The sequence below is a fragment of the Rhynchophorus ferrugineus genome, unplaced genomic scaffold (genome assembly GCF_030347505.1).
Source record: "Rhynchophorus ferrugineus isolate W39M unplaced genomic scaffold, kcgeb_rfMv2 rfM2, whole genome shotgun sequence".
NCBI classification, from domain to species: Eukaryota; Metazoa; Arthropoda; class Insecta; order Coleoptera; family Curculionidae; genus Rhynchophorus; species Rhynchophorus ferrugineus.
This window is the reverse complement of record NW_027472581.1, coordinates 35,386,195-35,400,478: the sequence shown is the minus strand read 5'-3', so window position 1 is coordinate 35,400,478 and position 14,284 is coordinate 35,386,195. Positions and strand designations below refer to the sequence as shown.

The window sequence follows — 14,284 nt, the reverse complement described above, 5'->3', positions numbered from 1 at the left end:
TTTGTCAAAACAAATTTACCCTCTATTAAGTAATCATCAAAAATTGAACTTCTTATTCCCCTTATATATCCTAAACAAATACACTACGCGACAAAACTTTAGCACAGTACATTTTTATTAAACTCTTAACAAAAATAAATGTATAGCTTTTAGATTCTTGCGATAAAAGACCATTAGCAAAGTATTCATCTAACATATAGTATGTATAACATGGTATTATGTACTTATAGGTTGTAATCTAAATAATATATAATAAATTTTTCATGTCAAAAAGGTTTCAACGGTGTTTAATACAACACCGCCTTTCTTGCCAAGCTTATATTCCAATAAAAAAAGGATACACTTCTTTTCTATTATCTCTGTCGTATCTGGACACCATAACGGTACAAGCGCCGCATCCCCCTTCTCCACAGCCCAATTTCGTTCCACATAATCTTACTGTCTACGATGTAAGGAATTTTGAATGAATTCATTCTTGTAATATTACTGAACTAACAGAAAAAGGATACGTTTTGTTCGCAGATATTGCAACAGGGTCTGTTCGGGATCCACCTGGTCATCCTGGATCTGTATATATTATGAAGAAAAATATACAATAAAATATCGATTTATAATATTTCATTACAGATTTAGCTGGTTAAATGAAAAATAAATGTACAACATACTTTTTTAAGAATATATTTATTATGGGGTATAAATTTCCTACAAACAATATTAAGATTATATTAAGACGTCAAACAATAACTGGCCAAATGATCAGATTTGTTCCACACATGTGACAATGATCAACACATCTTCAAAATAATAGCAATAGTGAACCTTTTCAAAACGAAATATGGGCTTTACACATGTATCTTGCAACATATGTATCTCCTTGAAACTTTAATTGAGATATATATCAACTATGAAATATAAGTTAATGTTTCAGTTACTCTAATCATTCAACAACTAAAAACCTCAATCATTAATCATGTGCGATTTATTTTACTCCAACAACTACTTAGCTGTAATAGTAAACTAAAACTATGTGGAGTACATCTGTGAAGGTACATCTAGTAAATGCTAATAAAGAGTAGGCCTCAAATCTTGGATCTGAACTTTAGGATCAAGATGAAGGTATATAGGTTTATAGTAATAGTTAAAAACTAGTTGTAACATGTATCATGTGCTTTTTAAATTAAAAAGTGTTTACGTTTGGGGAGGGAATTTTCACTAAACCACTCATAATCCATAGAGAATGTTAAAAAATACGAAAAGCATATTTTACGACATAATAAAAGATTATGATTTACCTTGCTTGAGACTTTAGCCTCGCATGAATCCTCTACTGTAGGATATATAACAATATTAAAAAGTTTTTGAATAAATCAATACTTACAATTTTATTTGACCAAGTATCAAATCTGATATCAATTTACAATTTTTAAAAATACCAATTGTCCTGATGAATGAACTTCATTTTTTCACTCGATTAATATTTGTTGTGACGTTCTGAACGAAAAATGCGTATATAATAATAGTTGTAGAAATCAGCAAGAACCATTGTTATCAGCGTATGATTAGGAAATCGAATCGAGGTTTATTTGCATCATTTAAATGTTTTATTTTCTTTAATTGTACCGATAATGGTACTCATTAACCTATAATAGAATCTTTATCTTATTTGTTCACCCTAGAAACAGTAATTACTTATAAATAAAGCCTCTTGTTGAAGAAAATACTAAAAATCCAAATTTAAGTCCATATAAACTTACGGAATGCGTCAAACAACATATATATTGCGACAAAACTACAAAAACGCGATATATTATTGCCCGTAATGTTTACTTTTTAAAATGATAATTGCTCAAAACAAGTGATGCTGTATAATTACTGCTAATTACGTAAATGTAAAAATATCCCATACAGTTTTCAATCTGAAAAACATTATCTAATTATTAATTGTAATTTATACCTCCACGATCAATAATTGTCTAAATATACCAGTTACATTAATGCTTTAAATCATATTTTATATTTATATGGAAAAAATTGACGATTGTTTTATCTCGATAAATTATTATAGAATATACTGCCACATACCAATCAACAATAATCTTATATAAATAACATCGATAATTTTACGTTACTAACATTAACGCCGCACACTTGATTGATACATCTCAACACGTTTATTATAAACGACATTCATTGGCTCAGAACTTATATTATTTCAATATTTTTAAAAGGAAGTATCTTACCGGTAAAAAATGGCTAGAGTGTAATATATTTTAATCAATTTATGACATTTCCGTTAAGTTTCCATAGTTACACTAGATTAAATGTAAATATTATATTTTGAATTTAACATTGCATTAATTGAATATATAAAATATGTTAATTAAACAATATAATTTTATACACTAACAATAATAAAAATGTGAAGTAATTTAACTTACCTTTTTTCCATTAACAAAAAACGTCAAAGCTGAAGTCGATTGCTCCATATCATCGATTTTAATATAACGCGTACACTAAGTAGAATGAATGTTGAGACTACCACTAGCTACTCAACGCGATGCAGTTTAATACTCGTGTGTCTTAAAACATTTATCTTTATATTCTGGTTCGTCGCAGTAAGTAAGAGTACCTTATTATGAACCTGTTTTTATATTTGTTTTAAGATAAATCTAACTTTTTTTAATCTAGGCATTTTTCTTGTCAGATCTTCCCAAAAATAACAACACAAGACTGCCTATATACAAATTTTTCTGTTAACGTTCTGATGAAATCACATGTGCTTAATCAACAAGGATGGTCATTGTGTTCAGAATGTAATATTTAATATTTCTCATCCATATTTTGATAAAATCCAAAATAATGTTTGTATCACAAAAGTGCGTACATTGCTTCTATAAACAAATGTCTAAAAACGTTTAGCTTCAAGGTCGTACGCCAAACAGAATTAATTAGCTGACAAATGTATATTTTAACTATATAACATTTATATTTATATTTTAACTATATTTTAAATGTAGCATAAACAAAAATAGTGTTCTGATGTTGGTGGTCTCCCAATTTTTATTACGTATATATAATCATAAATGTTGAAGGACACATTTTAAGATAAGATTATGAAGTAAATGCTAATATAAATAGTCAAATATGATGGAATTTCTTATTTCATTTAAGAGATTTTTCGAAATGTCAAGATACAATGATGTTGTACATTCTACTTATATTGTACATTATTGTACACACATTCACCTTGTCTTTCTCTGTTTCGGAGTGTTATAAAGTTACATACAGATTAGAGGCGTTACAAAATATATTTAAAAACACAATATATATCTGCAAACGCAATCTACAAAAAAAAACGTATTCTTGATTTATCAGAAATAATTATATTTTAAGAATTATAAATTATGTAATATAAATGGTTCGCTATTAATATGACTGGTTAATCATATGATGCGATATTAAAGGTAATTATACTTATTAAATAATATTATTATTAAATAATAATTATTGACAGCTTTTCTATTAACTAATGTATTAATAGAAAGTAAATATGATATTTTCTAGAATGTTGAAAATTAAGAATATCAATTAACAAGGCGACCTGTAAGTTGCTGAATAATCACCATAAACTCGACAAATAGAACCTTATGATTTTATATATCTTAACAAATAAAGTGAAAAGACAAAAATACGTCTGCCAATTTTAAGAAATATTGATAGCATTCTCAAATATAAAAAAAATTAAAACAAATGACAATCCATGGTATCATTCCTCAAAATAAAATGATTTAAATTATAAAACATCTTATTTAGTAATTAGCAATTTAGTAGTTGTTTGAACTAATCTGGGTTTCAAAGCTAACACTTTAAAAACATTTTCTAGAAGATAGATATGTATGTAAAAACTGTATTTAAAAACACTTAACACAGAAATTATAAAATTGTCTCATTATTAACTAATTCCAAATAATCTCGGGTACATTCTTACAAGAAAAATTTAAATAAGACAACGATTAATCTAAATCTATACCTTTATTTTTTAATATACAAAAAAATTGATACTTGGGTAGAATTAAAAAACTGGAGTCTACTCTGAATCACTAGCGCTCGACTGAAAATCGCCAACGTCGATGGAAAACTTGTACTCTTGGTCACAGCCCAAATAAGCGTCGCTCATAAAATACAGCGTGTAACTGTGATGACCAGGACTGGGCGCCACGAAATCTAGCTTAACCCTGGCTCTTTGTTGCAAAGTTAACCTCTTGATAGACAGAAGAGAATTCGTCTTCGGATCGCCAATGACCACCCACCAACCTTCTTCACGTTTCTAAAAAACAGACCAAATGAATAATAATCCGCTAAGGCACCCTCATTTACTAACCTGTGGGAAGAACGGAGCTATAACAGGCCCGTTAATTTCGTCCTCTCGCTCTAACTGCACGGCAACATGGACCGATGAACCGGAGTGGATGTTGTCCCTATCCAAAACATCGTACGTCAACTCGATGTTAGGATACCGATTACAAAATCGGGCAACGTCCGCCATCTGACTATCGGTGAGACCCAACAACTTGGTTCGGTCTTCATCTTCTAACTCCATGATATCAAAAACAGTTTCCACGCCCTTATCCGTACACCTCTTGATGATATCCTGCGTGAAGTGCGGCAACTGTTTCAAATAGGAATCTTTGCTCCACATGGCTTGAGTGACCATTTGGGCCAATTCCATAGCGGCCACAGCTGGTGACAGCCAACCGTTGGAACTCAATACATCCACGCAAGCTTGTATCAATCGAATGGCTTTAGCTAAAACTATTTCTGTATCTCCTTGTAATTCAGCACCCAATTGTAACCTGGAATATATTACTTCATATAGAAATTACTTTGCAACTTAACTAAAATATTACTAACTAGTGCAAAAAAGTTTTCATTGAATGGAAAAAGGGGATTGTACCTGCATAGATGAGCTTGTAACAATAAATTCGTCTTGACATGAGGGTCGTTGAATTTCGGTTGCCCCCCGGAGGATGACGTTAACTTATTCGGCAATTTCTGAGCCAGCTGTCTTAGAATATTATCTTCTCGATGCCGTACAGGAATGTCTTCATATTCCGCAGCCGAAGAAATGATCTCTAACAGACCCCTGATTTTGGTCTTATTATTTAGAGACAAACTAAATAACTCTAAACAATGATAAAGGTTATTAAAAATAAGTATGAAATATAGAAATAAACACAGCGCTAACCTATGGTCGTGTAATTAATGTAATAATAAGCCGCAATCATTCCCAAGTTCAAAGGCACACAATCCATTTCCTCTTCAACACTTATACACTTAGACTGCTCTAAATCTGATAAAGTATTCTCTACTAGTTCAGACAAGTGATCGGAGAGATGTCTATGACTGACGCCCTGTAAGTTGTAATAGTTTGGATTCTGGGTCAGTCGTCTATACAAGAACGTCCAAGTAAGATAATCTACAGCATCCTGTTTGTTCTCAATAGTTTTGGTTACAACTTCAGCATTGAAATGATCATGCATTCTATGATCTAGATGACTCTATAAATTTAATATGGTGAAATAAGCAAAAAGGAAACATTATTCATACTTACCTCAACAGGCAGTGGATCACTCAAGAACTTTTTGAAAAAGTCTTTCTTCGAGGACTGACACATAAGAACACATTTGGCGTCCTCGTCCTCCAGAGGTCTGTTGGCTCTGCCCACCATTTGAAGGACATCTGTGATTGGGTAGTCTTCATAAGCATGTATTTTTCCTAAGGACATGTAAAGGATAGTGTTAAATAATACATAACTTTAATATTGTTAAAAATACTTACCATTAAAGAATTGTGTATCCATTATAATGACCAAGTGGGCAAAGATATTAACGGCCCAGCAAAGATCCCTGGTAACAACGGCAATTTGGACAGCTCCAGAATCAAATAATTGTTCGACCAAACGTAGATCAGCAGCTGTCAAACCTTCATGCATATAAGCTACACCTTGTGATAATGTTTCCTTCAAGGTCTGTAAAAATAAAACAAAATGAAATCGTTTGATATGAATCAATATCAACGGAATTACCTTGTCCGTCATTCGGTCCAAGAATGGTTTGATGTCCTCTTCTTCAGCGTGGAAGAACTTGTTAGGTTGTCCCTCTGACGCGGCGTAAGTTAGTAAGTCTATAGCGGTAAGTCTGGCCTGCTTTCTAGTTGGAACGAATATAATGACAGGTTTATGAGGACTGTGTCTGACGATTGTGTTATAAGTGGGTTTAGCCATAGCAATTAGACGGGACGCGTTATGTGTTAAGTTGAAACCCTGCACGTGAAGTTCGAGGGGCACTGGTCGAACACTTGGATGGAAATTAAACGTGGCGTTAGTATTACAACCCAGCCACTGTGCCACATCCTTATAATCTGTTAGAGAAGCGCTCAACGCAACGATTCTGATCGGTTTCTCGATTTGAGACGATATATACCTCATCCTGGAACACACCACTTCAATGACAGGGCCGTCCTCTCCGCCTAAAAGATGGAGTTCATCCACTATAAAAAGATTGACGTTTTGTACATTCTTCCGTTGCTTCCACCTTCTAGATAGAACATCCCACTTCTCGGCAGTAGTGATTACAATTTGGCCCTTAGCCAACAGTTTCAAGTCTGTGCCGGTCTCGCCTGTTAATAGCACAACCTTCTTGCCGAGACTCTGACCAAATTTGTTATGCCAATCGGCAAAAATAAGTTCAGCTAAAGCGTCCTTGGGTACTAAGTACACGCATCTACCATCCGGGTTTTTATCAAACAGGCGCAAAACAGCAAACTCGGCAATAGTAGTTTTACCAGAGCCAGTGGGGGCACCAATGTATATGTTATCGTCACCGTTATAAACAGAGTTAAACACTTGAGTCTGAATAGGATTAAACTGCGGGAATTTATCCGCATACAAAGATTCGTATTTTTCATTACGTAAAGCAGTGATTGGAAGAGGTTGCAAATCCAACAACTCGGTAGGTGGGAAATTCTTTTCGGGTAAAAGAAGGTGTCTGCAACAAATTCTCTCATATATAAAACAGTCTAAAAATTTAAATAATTAGTTTTAGTCGATTTACTTACTTGAAAGAAACTGGCAATTGAGTTTCTGCTCCAATCCATCGATCTGAGACAATTCTCAAAAAATAGTGTGGTGCCAGGGGTTCAAAAATGGGAACAAAAAACTTAACCAAATGCTCATCCTCACAATACTTCGATTTAAGTAGAAAGTACTCATGATGAAGAATAACCTCCGAATCTACATCTTCCACAAATATCCAGAACGCCTCAGCGTTTCCGTGAAGTTTATCTTCCCACTGAAAATCTGGCGTAATGGTTAACTCAACCTTAAGCATCGATCTGGTAATGGGTTGAATATGCGTCGAAAGTTCCAACTTGGGAAACTGATGAACGTATTTATGAATAGTCTTGCCGAGTTTAGGAACTCTGATTAATTCACCAATTTCGTTAGGACCAAGATCATATAATCGTTCCCAAGGGAAGTATTTCTTTTCTATTTTTTTCACAATTTCCTCGGGCATTTTCTTAAATTGTCGTAACGGTGACATTGACTGCCACATCCTCTTGTCTACCATCTTACATAAAGTCAATACTTTGTCGGCCAGCTGCGCCCAGCCGCGATGCAATACGATCTCAAATATGGCCCGTATCAATCTGGAAGCTGATTGAGTAACATACACCATGTCAGACATAAGAGCGAAACTCTCTAGCTTCAGTTGCGAAATATAGGCTTGCAGTAGGACATTAACTTTAGCACTAGGCTCTTCCATGCTCTCTTTTATAGGTATCGGTACCCGTTCCATCAATTTTTGCAACTCACCAGGTTCTCCCTCACGCACCGCAATGTTTTTGAACTCCCCTGATAATGAAAATACCCTGAACAGGTCGATATCACTTAAATATGGCTTCAAAAGCTGATTATAGGTCGACATAGTCTCATGGGTGCAGTAATATTGCGATGCAATTCGGCCTAATTCAGTTCCTTGAAATTGTCCTGTTTTTCGATCATATTTTATTAGACCACTTCGATCCAGTAACAAAGAAGCTGTATGAACTAAATCAGCTCGATGTTGTTCCAAAAGAGAATCATGTTTGAGTTGTTCATGTGTTATACCATACAAAGATGGTTGTCGCAGCATTCTTATATAAAGGTAAGTATAACCAATCCAATTAACAGCATCTCTAACATTTTGCACAGTACCCAGCACAATTTCTGCGTTGAGCATATCAGGAAGCTTAGAAATTAGCTGAGATTCAATGGGAAGCTGCTGATTGAGCAAAGAGAGATAATATTGAAGTTCACTATGATTGGTAATTAAGATGCCTTCTCCTTTGGTATCATACTGAGGGCGACCGGCACGACCTGTATGAAATAAAATCGTAATATTTTATAATTTAAATTCTGTAAACATACTTACCCAACATTTGCAATACATCTAAAGCGCCCAATTCGACCCATCTACCTTTAGTTGGATCATATATCTGTGTACCCTTAATAATAACAGTATGTGCTGGTAAATTAACACCCCAAGCTAATGTAGCAGTTGATACCAAAACCTATATTTCAAAATATGTTATAAAATATAAAATATTGACATTTGATAAAAACATACTTGAATATGTCTATCGGCAAATAAATCTTCCACTAGTGTTCTATCCACTCTAGTCATTCCAGCATGATGAATGGCAAAGCCATATGGCAGTAAATCTTTCAGCTCATTATTCTTTACTTGCTCTGCTTCGGATCGCAACACCTCCATCGAGGCAGAACCCTCTTTCAAGAATTGGCCTAAGGTATCTTTTTCCAGACACATATCCCTTATAGCTCTCGCGGTTTTTCCTTAAAATGGCAATTCGTTCATTAGTTATTTCCTTTTAAAAAAAGAATTTTATAAAACAAACCTGTCTCGTTTCTTGAATGAACAAATATCAGGATTTGATTGCGACCTGCATGTTCCATTGTTTTCTCATAAACAATCTCATTCATTATTTGACATCTCTTGGTGGCTTTCTTTTCTGTGACACCAATATATTGTTGTTCTAAAGAAACAGGTCTGAAGCTATTGTCAAAATAAAATAATCCGGAATCCGGTTTGACGCGTAAAAAAGCCGCCACATCTTGATAATTAGGTAAAGTAGCGGAAAGGCCCACCAATCTAACGTCTTCCTGGGTGGATTCTATAGTTCTGATAGTCCTAGCAACTAAGGCTTCTAGGACAGGGCCTCTTTCATCATGTAATAAATGAATTTCGTCAATAATAATGAGTCTAACCAACGAAGTAAATGTCTTCTCCCCTCCTAAAAAATCGACAAAATTAATGATGATGATAAAAGAACTTTATGATAAAGCACACCTTTTCTTGTAATGATATCCCATTTCTCTGGAGTACAAACAATAACCTGGGCTTCAGCAATCTGTTCTCTAGTGAGTTGATGGTCGCCAGTCAATTCGTGGACGGTGATGTTATAACTAGACAACCTCTTTCCAAAATTTCCCACCATCTCCTGTACCAACGATCTCATAGGCGCGATGTAAATAATTTTGAAGTCGTCAGCGTTGATTGTACCATCTGAGTTGATGTGTTTACCAATTTCTCGCATCATCGTAAGCAGAGCCACATTAGTTTTACCTAAAAAATAATTAATCAATCAATTAACAATATACACAAATACACTTTCTTTGGTGGCAATTCAAGACGCAAAAAATTTAGCACCGGAATAATATAAATACACTTGACAAAATATTGTTTCAAATTAGTTTCAAAATTTGTCGATGGCTGTTACTACAATCACAATATCCAAACTCGAAATACCTATATTGTAATCTTGATATCAATGGTTCCAATAAATGAATCCCAGGTTCAATACAGGTATTATGACAAGAATTTTATACCACATAATATATTTTTAACGGACTTTTAAGAATTAAACAAGGAGATAACCACTCTGAGTCAAAAGAAATAGAAACAGGATTTCCTCATGGTAGTGTCTAAAGCCTACGCCAGTGACAATTAAACTGGTGAGAATTCCGATAACTATATGTGTAGATCAAACCGCATTTACAAATAGACTTCAGGCGGCTAACGACATAATAGACTGGATCAAAACAAAATTATATGAACCCAAAGCTGTTCTGAGGAACTTTACCAACAAAAGACTAAACAAATCACAAGACTTGAAATTAAATGACTCTACTATACAATATGAAAACTATATTAACTACTTGGAAGAACATCCAAAGTACTAAGACATAATAAGTTATTTACATTCTGTGTCAAAACCAATATGACTATATGGTAAACTGTGTGATTGCATTTTGGACATCAAAATAAAGATCTACCCAATATTACTGGGCAAGGTACTGCATAACTTAGTGTACCCACTTGATCTGTATGCAATGAAAATTTGCATCAATATGTATATGAAGTTACAGAAGAAATCAAAAGGGTCGCCAGAAAACATGAAGCCAGTTAGATCCATACAGATCTAGCTACTAAATGCACGCCACATCGTCCGCAGTCTGAAACTAGAGGAGAACCAAATCCTGCGGTTTGTCATTGGATGATATATTGACACTAATTTAAAAATTCTTAGAAACAAATTAATGATTTGTTAGAAGCCCAGTTTTAAAATAACATTGAATTTTAAATACTTATATTTCTATTTTTTCACTTGATCAAAATTTCAATTCTCCTGTCATAAAATACCATTAGATGTTTCATATATATACATTCATCCAGGAAAAAAACTATAACTATAAGAAGATATACCCAATAAAAGCATTTGTAAAAAAAATTAACAACTGATGCCAATATAGTCCCTAAAGCAAATAACAAATATATTGGAGCATAAAAGTTGATTTTTAATCAAAGCATTGTAAGCCTAAGTTCATAAAGTAATGTTTTGAAATACTAACCTGCTCCAGTAGGAGCACACAACAAGATATTTTCATCCTCTTCCAAAGCAGTCTTACATAACCTACTTTGAATACGATTCAATGTTTTAAATCCATCAAAGACTGGCTGAACGTATTTCGGTAATTGATCGATAGGCTGTAATTTTTCATTTTCACCGAAAGGCTTCGGTTTCAAGGCTGGAACATGAACTTCTTCATAACCTGAAATAAATAAATTGATGTCACTTCTTATCCATACTATTAAGAACAAAATAACGTACCTTTTCTTTGTTTCCTAAACGAACCATCGGGTAATTGACATCGTTTATTCGCCATAAAATGTGAACCCTGAGCAAACAGTAAGTCTTCAAAATCAATTAGTTTTCTATTTCCAGCCACTTGTTTCTTATCACTCTCATCTATATCATCATCATCACTACTATGTTTTCTCTTCCTGGATCTTGATGTTACTTCATCATCTCCATTTTCTTCATCACCTGCAAATATATTAAGTTAAACCTTCACTTCTATTTATAATGTATATATACACCTCTTCCGGTTTCCAAAAGTTTTAAAATTCTACTCAATGAAGGATCTTCTGACATTTTCTCTTTAATTTTTTGCCGTTCCGAGTCACTTTGTGACTTAGCCAAAAGTGTGCAATACAAAACTGAAAATAAAATATAATATTATTATAAAAACAAACTATTAAAAAATAAACTTACTCATTTTCCTGTGCTTTTTTAACTGTTTGATGAAATCGAAACAATCATACCCAAGCAACAAGACTAATTGATTTTCGAACTCTCGGTCGTCAGTTGCGTCTCGAAGTACATTTAAAACTTCTGCTGCTTTTGCTTGTGACACCATAGCATCATCATAGATTTTTGATAACTTTCTTTGAAGCCAATATGCATCAATATCCATGGGATGAAGTGCTTTTTCTTTCTTCATTTCTTCTGCACTAACACCCAGCTACAAAACAAAAAATTACATTATTATACTCATTAAAATAATTAAAATAAATGTATATACATTTTCTGCATGAATAGCCCCATCTTCTCTAGCCTCTTCGCCTTCCTCTTCATCAAATTCTTCTCGAACTTCACCATACATATCCTCATCATCCTCTAAAATAATAAATAAACATTATTATTTATCAAATTGAATAGATATAAACAAATATATACCTTCTTCAGATTCTTCAAACTGTACATTTATTCCATAAGTTTCATCAATATTTTCTTCACCTGCTGTAGCTTTTTGATCATCACTACCAAAATCAGTAATCTTTTTCCCTAAATTTACAAGTAGGGCAAATCTCTCCTCAGCTATAGATCCTAAAAATTCAATATTTTAGCTCACAAGTATATTTTAATTTGTTGTTTAAATTTAAAAGTATAGTCATGTATAGTGTTGGGAACTATCGACTGAAATTTACTATCGACTGTTTAGTAATTGACTACTTTTTACTATCGACCGTTTCCGTCGCTATTTTTGGTTCGACTGATTTTACAACTTTTTATCAGTGACTGTTTCAGTGGACTGTTTTCAGTCCAACTGATTTTGTTAATAATATTTACTATCGAATGTTTCAGTCGTACTTTTAGTTTTTGTATTTTTGGTTCTACTAGTTTCATTCCACTGATTTTTAACATTCTGGCTTTGTCGTCCTAGCCGCGACCTTGGAAAAAATGTACCCAATTTATGCTTACATAGATTTATATGTAATATATGTAGTTTTATGATTGTTTTGATAGTTTGCTTGTAAATAACAATATATCGTATTTTGGTACGATATTTTTCCAGATTGTTAATGCAATAAGGTAAAACTATTAAAATTGGGAATGATAAATAGTAAAATATTTTGACTGTTTTTACGGCAATAATAAGTAATATTTCCATTACTTTCTCGATTCTTGTTTAAAAAATATTTCCGTTCAATAATAAATAAAGCATTTATATCATTTCATTCAAGTCATTTTTAATTATGCTATGGATTAGTTTTTTTTCTATGATTAGGTATATGTTTAATTTTTATATAGTATTTATGGTTATTGTACATCTTTACTTTTTAGGTTTTGTTTAAGTATTTATTGTATTATCTATTTTTATTATAATATATTATTTAAAAATAGCAATTAACACATTAAAATACAATAAAACATTTGTGGGATATTATTCCATTCCTTAGAAAAAAACCATTTCTTTTTACAGATCCACAGAACATTCAAATATAAAAGTAATTTTAGTTCGTTTAAAATTAAATTATAAACTGCATGTTATGTATTATTATTATTACAGTATTTAGTAATTTTTTTTTCCTTTTCTTTTTTAAAGTTAGTTCATGAAGGAATTTATACATCTCCGTCTAGTTTGTACTACCGTTGGAAAATATAACCGCATATAAAACTAACTGCCCTTTCTTCATCTTCATCCTTTGCTCTTTCACAATTTATAAAGGAAAGGATTCGTACATCTTCGCCTGACATCACAAATTAAAAAAAACAGTCAAACTGTGCATTTCACTGAAAATAGTAATTACTATTTTCAGTCGCTAGTTTTGCGACTGTTGACTGTTTTCAGTCGATAGTTCCTAACGCTAGTTATTTACTACCACATACCAATTAGTTGTTCTGTTTCCTTTTTCTTTTCTCTTTCTTTAAGTCTGTCGTTTTTTAAAACAGAAAGTACCTCATCTGCTGCACCACAAATGATATCACGTGGCTGATCTCCTAAAGCTTCTTGTAGAAAACTTAAAAGGACCTCATAAGTTTGACGTGTTTCCTGTGTCTTTGGTTTATAAATGATTCCAACCATTTCATCAACACCTTCTGATAACAATGTTGCACCTTTCATACGTGCAAAATCATATTGTGCTTCATCTCTCTTTTGTCTCCTGAAATAAAAGAGGGAATTAATTCAAATCTTACCAACAATTGTAGAAATAACTTACTTAACCTTACGTTCCTCAGCTTTTCCTGGTTTAGTTCTTTGAGCTCTATCACCCATTTTTGTATTGGACAATTTGCCCACAAGGGACATAACTTCTCCTGTAGCTTCATCGCGACTTCTTCGTTCAATTAAACGAACATCAGCTTGCAAGACAAGATTTGAATTCTAAAACAAGTAAGTTACATCAAGTTATGAAATTCACGAAATATACCATACTTACCGCTTTATATTCATATTGAAGCTGTCGTGCTGCAGCATCCGCCATAATAAATAATTTTTACTACAACGAGATGTATGGTAATATTTATACACAAATTGATCAAAACACTTGTCCCAAGCCAAAAAACTTGGTTAAGATTTGTTTCTAAGTATTTTATTCAC

General features: G+C 33.0%; 2 protein-coding genes across 5 annotated transcripts in view; both read right to left on the bottom strand.

The window, feature by feature from the left end:
- Positions 1-2,818, bottom strand: part of ry (xanthine dehydrogenase rosy) — a 36,586-nt gene extending 33,768 nt beyond the window's left edge. For 2 of the 4 annotated variants that reach the window (XM_076395260.1, XM_076395264.1), the window contains exons 1-3: positions 2,439-2,818; positions 510-567; positions 342-438 (exon numbers count right to left, since the gene is read on the bottom strand). In XM_076395260.1, coding sequence (XP_076251375.1) covers positions 342-438; positions 510-567; positions 2,439-2,486 — 203 coding nt within the window. In that variant the 5' untranslated portion in view covers positions 2,487-2,818. Of the gene's footprint in view, positions 1-341; positions 439-509; positions 568-1,292; positions 1,328-1,378; positions 1,641-1,689; positions 1,817-2,438 lie in introns of those variants that run through there. The other 2 variants (XM_076395261.1, XM_076395262.1) reach the window with 2 other exon arrangements.
- A 1,195-nt stretch (positions 2,819-4,013) lies between these two features.
- l(3)72Ab (U5 small nuclear ribonucleoprotein l(3)72Ab) lies at positions 4,014-14,281 on the bottom strand. The gene is made up of 21 exons (XM_076395258.1): positions 14,124-14,281; positions 13,905-14,068; positions 13,573-13,847; positions 12,139-12,288; positions 11,984-12,078; positions 11,674-11,923; positions 11,499-11,618; positions 11,230-11,445; positions 10,970-11,170; positions 9,408-9,683; positions 8,956-9,351; positions 8,667-8,893; positions 8,472-8,610; positions 7,117-8,416; positions 6,086-7,046; positions 5,839-6,028; positions 5,612-5,775; positions 5,246-5,558; positions 4,955-5,183; positions 4,382-4,853; positions 4,014-4,327 (listed from the first exon to the last, which is right to left on the bottom strand). Exons 1-21 carry the CDS (start codon positions 14,166-14,168, stop codon positions 4,088-4,090), a joined length of 6,423 nt encoding a protein of 2,140 aa, XP_076251373.1. The 5' UTR covers positions 14,169-14,281; the 3' UTR covers positions 4,014-4,087.
- Between the last annotated feature and the right edge of the window lie 3 nt (positions 14,282-14,284).